The sequence below is a fragment of the Tyto alba genome, unplaced genomic scaffold (assembly GCF_018691265.1).
Source record: "Tyto alba isolate M040663 unplaced genomic scaffold, T.alba_DEE_v4.0 Super-Scaffold_2, whole genome shotgun sequence".
Classification (NCBI taxonomy): domain Eukaryota; kingdom Metazoa; phylum Chordata; class Aves; order Strigiformes; family Tytonidae; genus Tyto; species Tyto alba.
Genome location: NW_024881282.1, coordinates 86,769,591 through 86,790,127, shown reverse-complemented (window position 1 = coordinate 86,790,127; position 20,537 = coordinate 86,769,591). Strand labels below are relative to the sequence as shown.

The following is a 20,537-nucleotide window of genomic DNA, read 5'->3' as shown; positions in this document are numbered from 1 at the left end:
GGCAGAGCTGCTTTGAGACCACTTCTGGGACACTGGGGAGGGACAGAAGAAAGAGCAGCTGCCTCTTCGGGGCACCTCAAATCTTTGGTCTGACTGGATCAGTTTTTTAACCATCACTTGAAGCTCACGCTCATTCAAACACCTGTCAGGGGTGAACATACTTGGCATAGCAGTAGGGTGAGACTTGTGTGTCTCAGCATAGTGGCTGTTGCAGAAGAGTGCGCTGGCCTTGGGGTGTCTACATTCCCTCTCTGTCCTCACTCACATCAGCAGAGTACCTCCCAAAACCAGAGGTGACACCCAGGTCCAGCATCTGGACATCTTCAGGTCCTGTCTGTGGCCAAGGGATACCAGGATCTTTGCTGCCCTCTAAGGAGAACAGCCCAGAACAGCATACATCTACTCAATTCACGTCCAATGATGTTTCTCTTCCTTACATTTTGTTTTCTCCTGCCCATTTGGCTTCTGCTGCTGTGATTTACTCCTTCCTGAAGCCCTTCACTGGTCAATCTACTTAGCATCTCTTTGGCTATTCATTTGCTTCTTCCATGGGGACCAAAGACTCAAGAGAAGGCTTTGGTGACACCTTTTTTTCTGCAGTAGAAATCATGCCCTCCTCTGATGCTGCTAGTTCAAAATCCCCTTTTCCCTGCACTGCAGTCACAAGAGGTATTTGCATTTCCCTGCATCTGGACAACTACCTTATAGCTTGCCCTGCTTTGAGCAGGAGGTTGGACTGCTGTCTTCAACATCTGATAGAAAGAAAACTGGGAAAAGTATCGGAAGAACATCCTCGTGGAGAAGCCACGTCAGGACTTTGATATGCTTTCCCTAGAAAAGTGCTGCAAGTCCTGTTTCTTTTCAACCATGACATGGAAAAATTATTGGAAGCACTTCATCCATGAACCTCTGGGCTCCCAACTGGCAGAAGACTGGAGGATACATTCAGTCAGGATTTTTCGATCTCTGACCTTTACAAGTTGAAGAAATGGAGGTTTGTCTTACAGGACAGACCATGTGGGAGCCAGCCTGAAGGGGAGTTCATTGAACATCACTCACATCACCTCTCCATCCAGAAAATGCACAGTTCTGGACAGCATGTAGGCACTGCCTACACTGACATCAAAGGCAGAATAGTGCCAGTTACTAAACATTAGAGCACAATTTTTATAAAAATCAATGAAATGCAAAAGCATGACCTCATAGACCTCAGGAGTAGGACAAGAGGTTCATGGCTTCTTCTGGTTATTTCTGGTTATAACAACCAACTCATCATTACAGTATTCCTGGACTGTTACCTGTATTTTGCACACAGTAAAATTTTCCCAGATTAATTAAAACTGTGGACAGGTAGAAGAATTTGGGTTCATTCTCACTGCTCACTCATTCACAACTAAACTGGACCCATTTTCCTTCACTTCCAAAAGAAGAGTGCCCACGTAAGGATTTTAAACAGTTTCACCAGTCCACTGTAAGAGTTAAACCAGGTTAACTTTTGTTGATGACAGTTACATGGAAAAACTTGTTATCTAAGCCTGGCCTGCTGCAAATTGCTTTGCGTGGGATTTCACCACCAGGCCTTTTTAAAACTTGAACTACGTTTCCATTACATTTTTGATATCACAGAGGGGTATTGATTGTATTACCTAATTGGCTGTTTACTGTTTCACTGTGGATATTTTAAGTCCTTTTTGAAAAAATAAGAAACTTAGTGTTGACTGCCTGTCCTCTTCCTTCCTCTGTATATAATGACTTTTTGTGAGCAGCAGCACTCCATCCACGACCTGATACTTTAAAAGCAGAGGACCAACAAGGATTGCCTGCACATCAAGCTCAACACTGCAATTCTTCAGGCATGTCCATCAAGTGCTATTTTGAACTAGAGTTGCAGAATCCCATTGCTCCAATACTTTAAGACATGCTTTCAGTGGCCAAGATCTTGCACTGACAAAATGTAACAGGATAAGACCCAGAGGTCAAGGGCAGAGCTCAGGGAGTGAAATGCAGTGCAGGAACTGCTTCCCATTGATGCTTTTTACTGGGCTACCCGAGGAAGCATTTGCTAGATCAGAGCAACTGAACCCTTGGGGTTCAGCGATATATAGGATAAGACAAGCAGCATGTGGCCTGTGGACTAGGTGCCTGTATTGAAATTAAAAATTCAAGATAAAATAGTCATGGTCCCTGCAGCTTTTAAGCAAAATGTGTACAAAATATTGCCAGAACCCTTTAACTCTGCTCCAACATGCAGCTTAGGACAGTAGACCCTTCTTAGAGTCCCTGACTTTTGTCATACCCACTTCTGATTATTCTTGGTCACAGTCATTAACAATCTTTAGTCCCATTTCTCTCCACCCCACTAAGAATGTAAGAAACCAGCATCTTTCCTCCAGCTGTCCTTAGAGATACCACAGGAGGCAACCCTTCTCATTCCCCCTGTCCTCTGAGGTCAAGAAAAAGCAGCCTACCAAACTTTGATTTCTGTATCCATCCCCCCAAATTCCTTTTATCTACTCCTAAGGGGAGGAACCCTGTCTTCACCAAGCCTCCTTTCTGGGCAGATTGGGATCCTATTTGAACACGGGCTCAGCAGTGTCTGTACAGCATCAAGCAGAGACCAAGGTGTGCCCCCCTCATCTGTAAGATAGCATTAATAAGTGCTGTTACAAAGCCTTTGCAATCAGGCAAGGGAAAAATATGTAGCCTGACCATATTAATTATATTCTGAGGGGCCGTAGAAGAGCAAACTGTGTCTGAGGGGCTGTCGAAGAGCAAACTGTGAACATCTGTGTGTACTCAGAGACAGGCCGGTTGGTCGAATGCCACCAGAGTTGGTCTGCCAGGAACAGAAACACATGTAGGTGCTGCAGTAGCAGTTGCGGCACCCATCGGGAATGAGGAAACAGAAAAGGAAATCACCAGTTAACTGCTTCTTACACGTGATGCTGCAAGTCAGCAAACCTGGGAGAAATCCCGAGGAAATAGCAATTGTTACCCCATTTCTGGGCAGGCATGAAGAAATTGTCCCAGAATAACAGTAGAAATACCCTCTTTTCTGTGTGTTTCCCTTTTTATGAAAAAGGGGCAGATTTATGAGTGGGTATATATTGCAGTGGGACTCTTGAGGGATCAACCATTTCTCCAGGGAGAAGAATGAAGCAACGGTTCAGCTGCTTGTTCTGAGACTCTGCTTCAAGGTAAGCTCTTACTATTTTCTCACCATTGGCTGCAATATTTAAAGTGTTTCCTTGGCATAATAGATCAGACAAAGGGTGGGCTGCAGCTGCTGAGCTCTAACATCCCCCCTCCAAGAAGAAAATGAGAGTTTATGCATGCACTGTGTTATGCAGATCTTTAATATTTTATGCTAAGGAGGGCAAGGACATAAGGAATGACTTGGGAAATAAACTCAGGTATAGGAAAGTAAAGATCTGGAGAATATGAGACACTTAGAGGCAGAAGAGATTTAAAGAAGTTTGGAAATTGTCATGACATGAGCTAATCCCTGGTCTTTGAAAAAATAGTAAAATCAGGTGGGCTCCAGGAAAAAAAGCACTTCTGGTGATGCTCAGATCAAAACCTCAAAGAAGGAATTTTTGTTTTCCCAGAGCAAATAAACTACCCCACTATGAACTGGCACTCTCAGAAACCAGCCCCTGAGATCCCATTAGATCTGAAGCCCTCAGCAGCTCTGGCAGTGTGTCACCCATCTGGAAAGGTCACCAAAGCCCGGTGGGAGGCTCTGAAGTGGTGGCAGTGTCCCTTCTGCTCACCTGCTCCCCCAGCCAAATGTTGAACCTGACCAGGGATGCTTCAGGGAAACAATCAGCATGGGGAGCCTTGGGAATGGGCACAAGGAAATGCCTGATGGTGAACTCAGATGTTTAATTGCAGGAAAACGGAGTCTGTCTCGATTTTTTTTAATTATTCATCTTGCTGATTGCAATTTCTCCTGCCTGTCTTGGGTATCTCTTTGGGGATGAATTATTGCCTAGGCTCCAGCAAGGTCTTGGTTAGTTAAGGGCAAACACCAGGCATTGGGTTGCAGCTGAATGCCCCTGCCTGCAGCACAGGAATCTGACCGCGGTTGTATGAGATGCACTGAAGATGCTGGGTGCAGAGTCCCCTCCTGATCTGAGGGTGGCTAGTGCAGCCAAGCACTCCTTTACACCTGATCTGGCAGCATCACTTATCTTATGAATTTCTGGCTGTCAATACAGCACGCACCAAGCAGGTGGGAGTCGGGTTTGTATCCTCTGTCATGGGTGGTGTTGGGAAAGGGTAGATTCAAGGTCTTATTTTGGCTCGCTGGTGGAGTTTGGCTCACAGCTGTAGGAAACACTTGATTCAAGGTTATCAGAAATGCCATAAAACACCTTGCCTAATTAAGTTTCAGTTGCCAAGTCACCTGGAAAGTTCACATGAAACTGTTGAATAAGAGAGGGGGAGCTTACTGAGTACCATAATTCCACCTATGACCTTGCAAAAGACCTCTGGAAAAACACAAGTGGCTCCACCCCTGAAAAAATTTACTTTAAAGCCTGTTTGAGAAATCTAACAACTCTGCTTTCCTGGAGACCATATATAAACCGCCCTAAGGTCACAGCCGGTTTCAGATTGTAGCAGAGGCATTTGAAAGTCCTCTACCACTTTGAGGCTGCGAGCAGAGTCCTGTGAATAAAAATATTTACGTGCCGCTCTTTCACACGGTAGGTTGGTTTCTATATATCTGATATTACGCTTGTTAGATATAATTTAAGCTCATGGAGGGGGTGGTGCAAGAGAAGGACTTTTCAGTAACGTTTCTGCCTGAGCTGGGGCAGATATGGTCATGCTCTGTGGAGTTCTGTAATAAGGAACTTCTTGTGGTTCACTCTTCTCAGTTTTCAGCTTACTGGTCACCCCATTCCTGATCCAGCACTGGTAAAGAGGTAAAGGACCAGACATCTTGGGTCAGAGCAAGGGTATATCTAGCTCAGTATCCTGAATCCATGGAAATTAATAGATGAGGGTCAGGGAAAAGAATAAGAAAAGAGCAAATGTGCAAGGTGACTTTTCAAGCCTGCAGTAGTCCTCAGCTCAGACACTTCCCCAGCCAAAGACAGGGTTTGTGTTTTAGAGGCCATGACAGCTTTCTCCCTCATGAATCCTTTTAGCTGCTTGTCCTGCCTGCCTTATTTAAAATGCTAATTATTTTAAACTGACTCCATCAAATGCCTAACAATCAAAATGGAAATACCACTGCTATCCCTAAGCCTGTGGTGCATCTGAAAGAAGGTCAAGCATCCTCATCACTACCAGCATCACAGGGAATTTTTCAACTCTTTTCTCCAAAAAGAAAGAATCAGCATAGCTCCCCATCAGTATCTGCATTGCTACAGCAGCAGCCAGGGTGCCAATAAGATAGAGGTGTCATCCCTTGTGCTTGCTGCTACCATCTGCTTGGCCCTTTCTCTTTCTGTATCCATGTGGCTGCAAGTTCATTGTCTGGGGTTGGACACTCGGAAAACGCAAACTGAGCAGGAGGACACACATTTCCCAGTGTCAGCTGAGATCCAGGACCCCAAGCTGGACCACTTTGGGTTAAACATCTGACCTAATTAGGGGAGAATAATCCTGCTGCGAGCCCAGAGGAATTACCAAAGAGCTGCATATTTATGTGAAGTTGGATGGGGACAGGGACATGTAGGAAGTGCAGCAACACTTATTTCCCTTCCAAATCCCCCGCAAGACTAAAGCCCAGCTCAGCATTGCAGGTGGTTGAGCAGAGTATGTGCCCAGCTGCAGGTCCTTTGATGTGGGAAGGTCCTCAGAGCAGAAGGGAGCCAGATGTTATTCTGAAATAGGGGCTTCCAGCCTCTAGGTTGCTTCAGGATTTTTCTCCTGTACCAGTGCAAAAGCTGTGCCCGTAGCCAACACAGGTAGGTTGGAAGAGGTGGCCTTGTCCCAACACCATGCCTCAGTTCCAAGAAAACTTTGCTGTGTGAGCTGATTAGACATGGAGTAGGTTTCGATCCCTGCTTAGATGAGATAAATTCTCCCACTGCTGCCTCCTCTAGGCACCTGAAACCTATTTTAGATTTCACTCTTATTCCTCTGTTGATTTTTCCATATCCAGGAGGACAGAAGTTGTCCCCTCCTTGGCCTCTCATAGTCCCCTCCTCTGCCAGCCGTGTCCTACAAGCACAAAAATGACTCCAGGCCACGATGAGCTTTCTCCAAGTTGACTGTACCTCTGCATTTTCCCTCCAGGTGAGCAAGATCCCTCCACGTGAAATCCTCCCCACGATGCTGTTGCTGCTGCTGCTGCAGGTCTCGGCGAGCTGCCTCTGGCTGGGATGCAGCGAGGTGGTGACATCCTTTGAAAGATCGTGCCCTCAGTTTTTTTTCCGGGAAACCCCCCCAAATGAAGCGCTGGAGCCGGAGAGCCCAGCCTGGATCTGCCAGCGTTACAGGAACCGGTATTACTTTGCCACCCTGTACGACAGGAACAGGCGTATTCCCGTCTACTCTGCTTACCTCTACCAGCCTGGACCTGGCAAGAGACCCAAGACGTGGCTGGTTGAGCCCCAGGTGAGTGTCCTCTCTTACACCGCGTCACCCTCCAGTCATTAAAAGATGAACTGGAGCGTTTAACCAAACAGTTCTTTTTTCCTCCCACCCACACACACATGCAAATGGACCCACTGGATGGGATTTATCTCGTCTAGCTTCAAACACCTTCACCACATGATTCCTCTGATGAGTTTGAGACATCAGCAGGAGGATGAGATGAGTCATATCCTAAAAGTGCCCATTTTTCCACATTGACCTTACAGGAACATTAAGTCAAACTGCATTACATTACATTACATGAATTTACATTACATTAAGTCAAATTGCCCTCCTCTCTGTCCCATGCTGTGATGGGGGGACTAAACAATGGGAAAAAAAGACATCCAACAGCAGCTAAATTTGAGGTACCAACTGTGCTGGGCTCTGGTCTCCACTTCACCCTGAACTGTTTTGCATTCCTGATGTAGCTTCTTTGCTCCCAGTTAAGAGTCAATTTGGCTTTGCAAGTGGCGTGAGAGAAGTGCAGAGAAACTCAGAACTGGGTGAGATGACCCAGTGAAAAATTCTAGGCACAGGCACTCAGTGATGAGAGCATTAGGTTAACACTGGGTGAATTTATTGAGTGATATTTGAGGCAGTGAATATGAGTAGGATCTGTATTAGTCAAGCCAGAAGTGCATGATCTCCATCTACGGGCAGTTGCCCCTTACCACCACTGCCTCAGGCTTGGTTCAGAAGGATCCACCAGACACACAGATCTCCACAGACTGCAGAGCCTTCCCAAATGTCCTTCTGACAAACTGCAGATCTTCGGTAAAAAGATCAAGCACATTATAGAACAGAAGAGGAAATTCAGGTCATTGCTGGGGGCACAGTAGCAGTAGAGAATTTAGGTGAAAATGAGCCACAGAAGCAAGCCATATGCCCCGTCCCAGAGGAAGGCTAAATATGTTTCCCTAAATATGAAAAGAAAGGTGTTACAGTTATGAAAAAAAAAAAAAAAGCATTTGCACTTGTTACTCATAGGAACTCAAGCAACTAATTTGTTGTTGCACCACTGCAGCCTCCAAATTTAGAGGGGGATAAAAAATATTTTTCTCCTGGATCATGGACCCAGGCCATCTGTGAAATCTGTGATTTTGCTAACTTTCTTCAGAGGTCTTTTGCAGTACATAGGTTGCCCAGGTCTCTTTGGGGGTTATAAGGTCCTTTCAGTGGCTGATCATTTCTAGCTTATTTTCAGTGATGCTGCAGAAGGAACACATCTGTGCTCCCTGGCACAGCTCATCACACGTTATTAGCACTGCAGTGGCAGACACCACTTGCACTGAGGTATTTTTGCTTACTGAGCAAAAAGCTTCATCTTTGCAATGAACTATAGCCCTCCCAGGGAAACTTCACCTTTAGGTGAGATTTTTTCTGACACATCTCCCTGTGTATGGGGCTAGAGGAGGCAAACACTGGTGTTTCAGGAATGTGATACACCTGCAGCAACCACACATACTTTTTTCCCAAGTGAGGGGCAAGGCAGAAGAAGGGGCTGAGTCTTCCTCATCTCCTCCTGGGAGACCTGTGGGCTCCACAGCTCTTCTGCTCATCCTTTTCCCATCCTGTCCACCTTCAAGGACTCCCTAAGACACCCAACCTTCAAAGAGAATATCTGTGTGCTTGTTTTCCCTAAGCTTGGAAAACACTAGAGTGTTGTCAGATTGGATCTAAAAAGGCATGAGAACCTTCATAGAGACTGAGACAACTCTTTTAAAAATGGGGCTGAACAGAGCAAAGGCCAGGGCTCATGGGAGCAACTGATGAAGGTTGGATATGATTAATGGGGGTGGGAGGAACTGGAGAGAGCCCTGGAAAGATGTGGGATGTGGAGAAAGGAGAAAAGGGAACCAGATGTGGCAGCAGAGATGTCTCGCCAAAGCCACCTCTCAAACCTCGAGTGGAAAATGCTCATTGTCTCATTAACCTACCCACACTCCCACCACAGACTGCGGGCTGGATTTCAAAGGTCACAAGTCAAATTGAGAGCAGCCAAATTCTGAGCTTTTTTTCTTTTTCTTTTTTTTTTTTTTTTTTTAATCTCTTGTGTTTGTCAGGGCGGGACAGCTTTATGACCTCTCTCTGCTTCATGCATTTTCACACAGAGATGACAAAAAATGGGTGCTCAACACTCAGAGACTTCTGCTCCAGGGCAATCTGCTCCATTACTCCCATTCCCAATACTAACACTTTTTCTTCTTTACCTGTCAAGCTGATGGGTCCAACTTATCCCAAAACTATGGAAAGAGAGTGGACCCTCTTAAATCATTTCAAAGTCAGCTCAGAGCAACTCAGCAAGAGCCAGGCTGTCCTCCAAGACTACAAGAACCTGACAGGTTTGAACCGTGGCCATTTGAACCCCAGCAGCCACCACCCCGACCCCAGCAGCAGGACGGCTACCTTCACCCTCACCAACATAGTGCCCCAGGATGAGAAACTCAATGGTGGTGCCTGGAACAACTACGAGCAGCAAACGATGATCAGGAGGACCCAGGGCTGTAACACCACCTACGTCATTGTGGGCGCCGTGCCCGGAAACAACTACATTGCCAAGGGGAGGGTTAATAAACCCAGCCACATCTGGTCAAGTGCTTGCTGTGAGGTGGACACCAACCGCAGGAAGGCTTGGGCGGTCATTGCTGAGAACGACAAGAACAAGGTCCAGCTCCTCACACTGGGGGAGCTGGAGGATGTGTTGACCCAGCTCTACAGAAGGGACCAGGTTTCTCTATTTGACAGCGACTGTCCCCGGGAATAAATCCCACTTCACATCCCAGGTGTAAAGGACTTGGGAGCTTTCACCACTAGCAGCATCGCCGCAACTCCTGTGCAGCATCTGTCCTGCTTCCTTCTCTAGCAGTTTTTCAGCTCTGTCCCTCAGAGCACCTTCTCTTCTGATAAAAGGGAGGAAGAGGTCAGCAGAGCCTCCAGCTGGTTTGCTTGGTGCTGCTCATCTTTGGAGGGAGCTCTCAGGGAGTTGTCCTTGCCCTGGCCACTCTGGAGGGGCAGGTTGGATAACAGACCATGGGCAAGGAAATCAGAGCTTCCCACTGGGAAGAGGGGCTTTACCTTTTTTTCCTTTTTTCTCTGTGCCCATATACAGATCATATTTCTTTCCTCTCCTCATTAGATATCACTGATAATGTGTTTCTGACTTGTCCCTCACCTCCTCAGGAAGGAAGGTGAGTCTAGGACAGTTCAGGTTGTCCAGAGAAGTTGCAGTCGCTATCTCTGCAGATACTCAAAACCCAACCAGATACAGTCCTGGACAACCTGCTCTAGCTGACCCTCCTTGAGCAGGGGTCTGGACTAGAGGACCTCAAGAGGTCCCTCCCAACCTGAACGATTCAGTGATTCTGTGATTGATCCTGGGGCCAGGAAAACAGAGATCTGAGGGTCTGTAAGGATTATCCTACAAATGCATTCTGAACAACACAGCCAATGACAACAGCAAAGGATAAAGGGAGAGAGGAAGGTGGAATGATGAAATACAACTAAGCGTAGGAAGAACATCCCAGATCTCTGTAGGTCTGTAAATAAATAAAACAAGGAGAAGGAAGGAAATAGCCTACATCTAATCACTAGGCTCCCTAACCCTGAACTTACACGGGGACTCTCTGTAAATTTGCTAGCAGGTTTTTGTTTGCTTACTTTTGAAACCTGCACCTTGAGAGCAGGAGCTGAGGTACCAGGTAACTAGGCTCAGCGATCAGATATACAACAAGGTTTGACCAGTCAAAGATAAATTTCTGTGATACACTGGTTGTATAATTTCATGCTCGGCTCTGCTTCTAGACCTTTCCTGCAAATTTATGTGTAACTGATTTTGTGAAATGTATTCAGTGGGTGTAAAAGATCAATGTATTCTGTATAATTTAGTTCTTGAGTAGTTTACAATATAAATTATTTGCTCCAGTGTTGGTTTGTAGGGTCATCTTATATATAAACCAGAAGTTGCTTCCCTCTGAAATTTCCGCTACTAGTAATGCCCTAGTACCTACAGCATCCTTGTAGGAGGTAGGGTGTCCAAATCCAATCTGAAGACACCATAACACCTACAGAAGCGTCACCATCAGACTCCAGTTACTTTTCATATGAATGTGCATGATCGAAGTGGGCCATGGTGCAAATGGCTCATACAAACTCCCTCACTTCAGAGATACCAGCCTGAGCCTGAACTTCTCAGCTCAGGAGCTGTTCATCAGCCTACGGGGTCTCATCGCCCACCCAGGAGAAGCCTCTTTGGTGGCTGCACAGGAACATGGGGTGGGGTTCAGGTGCAGAGTCAGACACTTACATGCAGGTGTCTCCATGTGTGCTGGATGCCCGAGCTCTGATTGCAGCTAGCAGAGATGCAGGCATGGCTCAGCTGCATAGAGGCATCCTGGACCACTTGAGACATCCTGATGTGTGCAAGACATGCAGTGGGGCTGGCTGATCTGCTGCGGGATCCTGGGGGGCACCCAAACCCATCTGGGCCAGCAGCCAGAGGCCAGGCATGTTCCCCAAGGGTATCTCCAGTGGCTCTGGACACCTGGGTGCAAGCCACCAGCTCCCAGTGCAGACCACTGCATCATGGACTTCTGCTCCTGATGTCTCCAGCTGCCATGGTGAGAGCAGCTATAGTGCTCGCTTGTACCAGCTGTGATGCTCAGTGAGGTAGGAGAATATTTTGCTTTTTAGGAGGACAAGCTAGGAACATCACTCACCCCCCCTTTTCTGGAGAGCCCCTGCAGTCCCAGGTCCCCTGCCCCGATGGATTTTTACCCCTCGGTTCAGATGCTGACACAGACCACTGATGGGGTGAAACCATCAGTGCTAGTTCAGGTTGAGGGAGCTCTGCAGAAACCCCTGGGGTTGCTCATGGGGCTTCGTCTGACTTGCTCAACTTCCTCATGCCCGCTGGGGCTTGAAACCCACACTCATCCTCACCACCGCCCGTGCCATGCCCTGCCACCCTTGCTTTGCAGGCTACGCAGGAATCTCCCACTCCCTCACCACCCCCATGAGTCACCCCTCCATCAGCTCCCTGGGATCCCCCCCAGGACCTTTTCCCCTGGCAGTACCCAGAAATGCTCTCCCCTCCACAGCAAGCATGTGAAATGCATGGGAAGCCAAAAATAATAAATACATCAGGTTGGACGCTGCGTTCCATATCAGGGGTGCTTCACACAGCACCCCAACTTGGAGCTGAGCAACCCCACGGTCCCCATCTCCAGGAGCATCCTCCCAAGAAGATTACATCTGTGATTTTCTCTGGTTTCTGCTGACCCTGGCTGTGAATGGGGAATAGGGATACAGCCCTTTGGTGAGCCCAGAGCTGCTCCATGCATCATGGATGTGCCACTGGTAGGGTGGGAAGATTCTCTGTCTGCTGGGGAGATACAGCTGTACTGAGATGGGAAGGCAGTTTCACAGTTTGCTCTCTGTCTGTCTTCGGGAAGAGCTCTGGGCACTAGTGGATCGCTGGGATTTTAGATACAAAGGAAAAATTATTTTGCCCAGGAGCGGTGATGGGGTGCTGGGAGCTAAACCCTGTTAGCTCTGTAGCTCATTGTATCACCTGCTGGGGTTGTTTGAATGAGCATGCGGCTCGCAGAGGGCCCTACCACTGTCTAAGCTCACTTCACTTGCAAAGGGCTGGATCGTGCATTTTTGCTTAGTCCTTTTCCAAAAACACCAATGATTCAAATTCCCTGAACCGATCAACATGTTGCTACATCCTTTTCCAAAAAAAAAAAAAAAAAAAAGGAACCAAGAAAATCAAGATAGTGGCATCGTCTGGCCTCTGCCTGAGAAAGTAGCTGGGCAAAAGTCCTTTGGTGCATCCAGATTTGAGCAGCCATAACATTTCACAATAGTAAATAAAATATGCTGATCTGCAAAGCTCTCCAGGAGCATTTCTGGCTGCCACATGGGCTGGGAGCACCTTACTGGGGTTTTCCATCTCCTGGGCAAAGGAAATGCCATCTCCACCTGCGGGGTTGGACACACTAAGGTTATTAGATTGGTCTATTTCATGTAGGCAGCAAACGTACTGCGTGCCATTCTGCATGAAACACGTGCTGTTTGTGGCACAGCCAAGCTGATTTCCTCACTGCTTGTCCAGGGGAGTGCACATCTGTTAATCTCACCCTGCAGGGACAGGCTTTTTCCTGGGAAATGAGGCTCAAAGCCATGAGGGTCCTTCCTGAGTCTTACGGGAGGTCCCACTGGGAATTTGCTGTCTTCAGTTAAAGGTGGATCTACAAAAAGGAAAAAAAAAAAAAAAACAAAACATTTCCATTAACATATCTGCTTTATCTTGCCAGGAGCTACTAGAAGAGAGGAATGTTCACTTTATTGAAAAACAAACAGCTTTATTTTCACATGTTATACATTGTTGTTGCAAGGTCACCAAATAAGCTGAAAATCCTGGAGACTTGAAAAAGAATTCTCCCTCTTGATTCTTCATCCAAATATGTGAAAATTATTGTTGTCCAGTTAAATGGAGGAACAATGAATCATGGATCTTTGCATCTCTACAGCATCTTCAGTGCCCTTTCTTGAATGAAAGGGCTAAAATCATGGTCAGCAATTCCTACAGCAAAATCCAGCGGGGTATAAACAGAAGGGTTCTGGATATACGAACTAAAGGTTTGAGACAGCAGAAAAGTCTTTTGAGAGCTTATAAAAGGGGAACGGCACCATCCAAACAACTGGGTCATTGAACGTATTTGCATAGAGATAGCAAATGAGTAGAAGGGGGAGAGGAAAATTTATGCCAGACCAGCCATAAACTGGGCTTGGAGGAAACCTTCAACAGGAAAGAACATGGAGATCTCAGATCTGATGTGGAGGAATTCATAACATTTTAAACTGGGGAAGAGAGTTAACACTGCACATGCTGAGTTAACACTGCACGTGCCGAAAGGCTTTATGCTGTGTCTGTATGATTTTACACAAGTCTCAGGGTATTTGCTGGCAATACTTCTTTCTCACATGTCATAATGATACCAGTGAGATTAATATTTTCAGACCCAAGATGCCAGATCTCCTACTGTGAACTAATGCTTGTTTTCTAAGTATCACATTGGCTTCTGTAAAGTACTTATCATGTAAATTTGTACTCTGTTTCTGACAAATTACACAATCACATGTCTTTTGCCAGTTGTGTTAGCTGAATCTAATCTTTTTCCGAGTAACCTGCTCACATTTTCTTCGTTCAGTAAATGAAGACTTCTTTTAACAAACCGCTATGTGCGTAAATGGTAAACAGTAATTTTCTCCTGGGGGTTTGAGATGTTGCTCTGAATGTTTGGAGCACTGGACGGGGACTGAGACTGGTTTACAAAATCACCATGGTGCCACTGTTTCCAATCCAAAAAATGATGATAGAATTATCTTCCTTTTACTGTGCACTGTGACTTAAGGCTAAAAAGGAGAGCATAAGAACCTTCAGTTTTATTATTTTCCTCTTACAGCACCCTAAATCAGAACTTTACCAAGGATTGAGGGAATTTGAGCAGCATGAAAACACTAAAAATTGGAAGAGAAACCTTCGGTTTTGAGCAGAGCGAGCTGGCAAACAGGGCTACTCGTGCACAGGAAATTTTGTCATTTCAAAATGTGGTTTCAATCTGAATCAGAACAAAACCCCAAGAGTTTCCAAATTCCCCTTGAAATAGAAATTCTGAGAATTTTGGTCTGGAAACGCTGAAGTAGGGTGTTTCTGATACCCACCTCCCGCCCCAGACCTGCCGAGCGAAATCAACTTTCTTGTCAGCTTGCAGCGCTGCCACCACCAGCTTCCCTGAGGAGGGGGGAGGTTTCATGGGGACACCTACGGTGACATCTCCCCGGGAGCCTCTCCGAGGATCACCGGGCTCTGAGCATTGATCTGAGAGCCCTCATCACTGCTGGACTTCTTGGGCATTGCACAGCCGGTCCCTGGCGGTACTTCAGGTGGTTGGAAGGGCTGGCTTAGGAAGACGGGGGAAGGTGGAGGCTGTTGGCTGGGGTGAAGAACCAGTTTAATTTCTTGCAAAAGGCCAAAACCATTTATGCAACAGAACTTTGCCCTCCAGCCATGCGACTGCACCCTCCTCCCACATGGACCTCCCCGTGTCTGGGATGATGCCTCTGGAGTCTCTTGACAGACAGGGTTGTATTTGGTATGGGTATGAATGCCACAGCTCTAAAAATGAAATCTAGTTAGGGAATATCTTCCCTGAATTTCTTCTGCAGAAAGACTGTAGGAGGAAATAATTAGAGAATTAGAGACCTGGAAATGACTGGTGGAGTTGGTGCTTGCTAGAGTCCTGAGGTTTTTGCTCACATGCCTTTATACTCCCCAAGTGAGCACATATTTGCCCTGCCATACTGTTATTCCTGTAGAAAAGGTAAAAAAAAAAATATCTAGAAAATGTGTAGGTACCTGCAGCATTAAGGCTGTGACTGAGAGGAAGATCTGCACTGTTTCACTGCCTCCTTGCACTCCTGTATAAATTGTCTAAGACATGGGCCATTTTTGGCCACCAAAGAGTACTTGTGCACAAAACTCCCACCTATTACTGGGTTTTATTTGCCATTGCAACCAAATACATAGTTAAATTTAAACTTAAGAAATTATTTTGTCTTAAGGTGGCAGGAAACATTTTTATCAGGTTTTTTCAGCAATGCTTTTACAGAGGTGAGTGACAGATTCTTCGAATCTTCATGGCTTCTAGAGCTGGAATCTGGCTCACTTATTGGGATATTTTACAGTAGGTGTTTACACGTGGGAGTAATTATGCAGGCTGGACACAAATAAATCATGCTGCTTGGCTTCCACCTGTCAGTTCAGAGGAGGATTGTCCCCCCATAGATGCCGTGTTGTAGCTTCCAGCCCTATGTATATGTCTCTGACACCCTTGGGTGTCTCAGACCATAGCAGATACCCATCTTCAGGCATCTGGAACAATCTGTAGGTGTTTCCATGCAAGCTGCTGTCTGAACTCCCAGCAGGGTCAATGGAGCCAATGGCTGATGCAGTCCATGGGGTCTGGAAAACTATTCAACCTGAGTGGACACCTACATTTGATAGTTGAGTGTCTCTAGATTCCTCTTATCACCACTGTGAAGTGACCAGCTCACATGGAGACACCTATATGAAGGCACAATGGTTTAGTTTGGAAGGGACCTTAAAGCTCATCCAGTCCCAACCCCCCTGCCCCGGGCAGGGCCCCCTTCCCCCAGCCCAGGGGGCTCCCAGCCCCGTCCAACCTGGCCTTGAACCCTTCCAGGGAGGGGGCAGCCACAGCTGCTCTGGGCACCCTGGGCCAGCGCCTCACCCCCCGCACAGGGAACAATTTCTGCCTTACATCTCATCTAAATCTGCCCTCTCTCAGTTTAAAACAGTTACCCCTCACCCTACCCCCCACCCCCTGATCCAGAGTCCCTCCCCACCTCCCCTGTCTCCCCTTTAAGCCCTGGGAGGCCGCTCGAAGGTCTCCCCAGAGCCTTCTCTTCTCCAGGCTGAACCCCCCCAACTCTCTCAGCCCGGCCCCCCAGGGGAGCTGCTCCAGCCCCCCCAGCATCTCCGTGGCCTCCTCTGGCCCCGCTCGAGCAGCTCCGGGTCCTTCTGCTGTTGGGGGCCCCCGAGCTGGCCCCAGCACTGCAGGGGGGTCTCCCCAGAGCGGAGCAGAGGGGGAGAATCCCCCCCCGGCCCTGCTGCCCCCCCTGCTCTGGCTGCAACCCAGGGCACAGGTGGCTTTCTGGGCTGCGAGCGCACGGTGCTGGGTCATGTTGAGCTTTTTGTCAACCAACACCCCCAAATCCTTCTCCTCAGGGCTGCTCTCCATCCACTCCTTGTCCAGACTGAATTTGTGTTTCGGATTGCCCCGGCCCACGGGCAGGACCTTGCACTTGGCCTTTTGGAACCTCATGAGGTTTGCACAGGCAGACCTCTCCAGCCTGTCCAGGTCCCTCTGGATGCCATCCCTGCCCTCCAGCATGTTGACCACACCACACAGCTCAGTGTCATTGGCAAACTTGCTGAGGATGCACTTGATCCCACTGTCCATGTCACCAACAAAAATGTTAAACAGCGCTGGTACCAGCATCAACCCCTGAGGAATTCCACTCGTCGCAGCTCTCCACTTGGGCATTGAGCTGTTGACCACAGCATTTTGAGTGTGACCATCCTCATGATGACACATTGCAACATGCAGGCTGATTCTTACACTGTAGACTTCTGGAAAAACACATTTTCTCACACTTGAGTTCCTTGCCAAGGTATAGGCATATGTGTATTTCCACCTCCTGGGGAGAGTTAGGGTTAAGGGAGTTCCACTCTCCTTAGATTTTAAAAGTCTATTAATTGTTTCCATTATCTATTTTGGAAACATCGTTGTGACAGATCCTTTTGCCCATATATTTTTAGTTTTTTCCTGCATTTTAAAGGTTAGCTGTGATAGTACATGTGTGATGTGAGCTTTAGCAGGCGTCTTTAGAATAAACCTTCCTGTGACACGTTCCTGAGTTTGTCATACCTTTTGTTAAAATGAGAGGGTAAGGGAAAATAAATCATGTGTTTTTCAAAGTTTAGATCGATAGCAAGAACACATTGCCTTTCAAACATCCATAAAAACTTACTGTTATACTTTATTAGTTGTTCCATACTGAGAAAAATCAAAGTCTACAAAATCAAAATATCAACCACCACATCTCATGTAAAACCAGTGAGTGACCATGGAGAAAGCACAACAGTGACAGTGCCCCTTTGGCCACAGCCTCTTCCCGTGGTGGCATTTTGCTCCCAGGGTGGGTCCTATTGATTTCTACTTGCTCTCTGCTTGTATTGAAGTCTCAAGCCTCAGACACAAACATTTCCCCTGAGGGCCAACAACCCCTACCAAGAGGTAAAGTACAGCTCAGTTGGGAATTACAGGTGCTGATAAAGTACGTATACAGCTGCTGTGCTGGAGGTGACCTGGGTTCAGACTCTTTATATAGATATTAATAGCTAATAAAATTAAACCTCGTAATAGTTGTCCAGTCTGTAACCCACTATTGCTTACAGGTCTCCTACAGCAGTGCATCTCCTTTCATTGCCAACAACAACAAAATGTGGAGAAAGAGACCCTAAGCTGAGCTGGCTAGGGAAAGGAGGGAAAAATGCTGGAGCAGTGGGAAACATATGACTCTGTTCTTGTCCTCTCCATAAAAATGTGTGTGCTAGGAGTAGATGAATTATTAACCTTCTCCAGTGAAAAGCCCTGAGCAGGACAAGCCATGCCAGCCTAACTGCAGCTCTTAACAGAGGTACGTTAGCAATAAGTAGCGTGCATCAAACAAATGAAGCAGAAGAGGTTAGTACCACTGTTTGCAGCCTCCAGAGCAGCTGACAGGTGTGAAAGCCTATAATCTATTGCATAAATATAGATTGTTGTTTGCACCCATACAAAATAACAGCATGTAATAGACCATTACATAGCCATCTTTATAAAGATACATAGTTCAAGTCAGTCCTATTCCAACAGGAATAAAAAAAAAAAAAGCCATGGGAAGTATAAATATCAAGGCTATGGAGTGAGAATAACTCAACAGGAATATAAACTAGTAAAACAATGACAGATACACTCTATCACAAAATAAAAAAATAGCACTAAGCTCTCATGCCTCCTGAATTACAAGGAAGACATTCATCCCATTTTGCTTTTGACATATTCCATGTAAGCATCTATAGCTAATCTAGTCAATTTGAGCATCATTTAGAATCAATGCAGAGAAACAGGTGTCTTTAGACCATGAGTCATTTGGCCTATATATATATATGTATATATATATATGCATATAAATATGTGGCATAAATAAACATGCACATACACATAGGTATGTATATATTTAGGCTCTAGGATGAGATGGACTGCTCTCTAAAGGGACTTGTTCCTTCCCATTGTCTGCCTCAGACATAGATGCTTGCATTTTGTCAGATGAACCCTATCCTTCTAGCCTGAATGTGGCTAAAGAGAGGCAGAAGACTACTCAAACTTCACAAATGCCCAATAATATAAATACACGTCAGGTACTGTGTATGCTTGAGTCTCTTCCCAAATGCCTTTGTACTGGGTACTTTGGTGCTCTGCAGCTGCAAAAGGAGCTGTCAAATTAATCAGCTGACACAATCTGCAGCATCCTTATCTGAGCTGGAGAAATAATGTAGTAACTGTTGTGGAAGGGGCTAGTCCAAAATAATTGGGAAGAAGGAGCTGGTGATGAATGCACATGTATACTGAATCATGAGGGAGTCCAGTGAGATATTCAGCTTATGTGCAGAGGGCAAATGGGTTCAATTTCCTTTTCCAAGAGGAGCATTGTGAGGAGGAGAAAAGTGTGACTGTGTTTGGCCTGTCTGGGTAGGGAAGGGATGGGGGACATCCAGTGTCCAGCCTCTCTCTTTATGGAGAAGGTGGTGTGTGGGCTGTAATGATGGTTACATCATCTTATGTGCTTGGGCGAGTGATCCATATGTACTCCTGGGCGCTTGGGTGAGGCTGCAGTTATATTAGCAGTACATCTGCTATACGATAGGAGAAGGAGTGTTTTGGGGAAGCAGTTTTAGGCAGGGTTCTTTCCCTGTCGGTCAGTGATGGGATACACTCTCTCCACCTGTACTCTGTAAGTAGAAAGTCACTATAAGAAACTCCCTATAAGAATTAAGTCATAATATTTTCTGCTTCCTTCACACACTGGATTTGAGTATCCAGGCTTCCTCCTCATTTGCCACTGCTGGTCTTGGGGTCACTGGTACAATCTGATCTCTTCTGTGGCAAATCACTGATTTCATGAGTTTGGATCTCAATGCCACAATTCCCTGAGAAGTCTTCCTTACAGCAGGAAAATGACTTTAAAACAGCTGAGAAGATGCAGGTCTTCTACGGCTTCTTCTATATCTACTATGCAAACCCACACAGTACTTTTTGCAGCAGACACCATTTAGGATCTCAGTTACTACTTCGTCTGGTATCGGCTACTTCATCACTTGTTTCACTACAGGGTCAGTGAAATGTAGATCATTCTTGACAATTTTTCACCTCTCATATTCTCAGAAATACCACAATGGCCCAGGTAATCTGCATCATGGTTGACCATCTTCACTAAAACATGTTTCAAAGTGTTGTCTACACTTTCTATGACTTTATCCTATTGTGAACTGGCAAAAAAACACTGCTGATGTGGTTTTACCAGGTCATCCCCTCCTCCTTTTCAAGAAAAATCTCCATTCAGCTGAGAAGCAGACCCCATCAGTAATTAGTAAGGAATATGGAGAGAAATGGGGATGAGGATTAGCAAAGAGAGAGGAGAAAAGGAGAATTTCCAAATGTCAAATAGGGACATCTTGGTTTAACCAGGCTGGGGAGCCTGTGAACAGGAACAACCTTGGTGCATCTCAGTGTAGTAATAGAAACAGCAAGGAAGCCAGACTGAAATAAGTCTGAAGTACAAAGTTGTCATGACACGACTGAGAAATCAGGGGGATGAAGGAAGAAGAATTACGTGGTCGTGGTGGCAGATGCTCCACCAGACTTCCCACAGGTTAGCCAGAGAGAAAAAGACTGATTGCGTAATCTATCTGAAACCAACATATTTGCATAATTAACCTTAATTTCCCCACGGGATTCATTTTCTACACATTATTTGAACTGCAATTCTTAGTTCCACAATGGCTGGAACAAAGCATGCTTTTTTGATTTCAAAAGCTGATTCCTCTTCTTGTGCCAGCATTTAATAGCTGAACAAGATAACCCAAAATCCAGGGTCACTTATTTAATACCGAGGAAGGTATTCAGAAATCTAAGCAGTGCAATAGTGAGATGGCTGATCCGGTTGGTATCTCTTCCACTGCTAGGGATTTTTTTTTTAGATTTCACATTTTCCTGGTTCCATCCCACTTATCGTATTCTCTGCTTGGTGAG

At 46.1% G+C, this 20,537-nt stretch overlaps 1 protein-coding gene across 4 annotated transcripts in view; it reads left to right on the top strand.

Annotated features, from left to right (window-relative positions):
- Positions 1-10,516, top strand: part of LOC104368568 (endonuclease domain-containing 1 protein) — a 176,523-nt gene extending 166,007 nt beyond the window's left edge. For 3 of the 4 annotated variants that reach the window (XM_042792580.1, XM_032995759.2, XM_032995758.2), the window contains 3 exons: positions 3,114-3,197; positions 4,884-6,573; positions 8,813-10,516. In XM_042792580.1, the coding sequence (XP_042648514.1) occupies positions 6,208-6,573; positions 8,813-9,358 (912 nt within the window). In that variant the 5' untranslated portion in view covers positions 3,114-3,197; positions 4,884-6,207 and the 3' untranslated portion in view covers positions 9,359-10,516. Of the gene's footprint in view, positions 1-915; positions 1,440-1,766; positions 3,198-4,883; positions 6,574-8,812 lie in introns of those variants that run through there. The other variant, XM_032995760.2, reaches the window with a different exon arrangement.
- Positions 10,517-20,537: the final 10,021 nt, after the last annotated feature.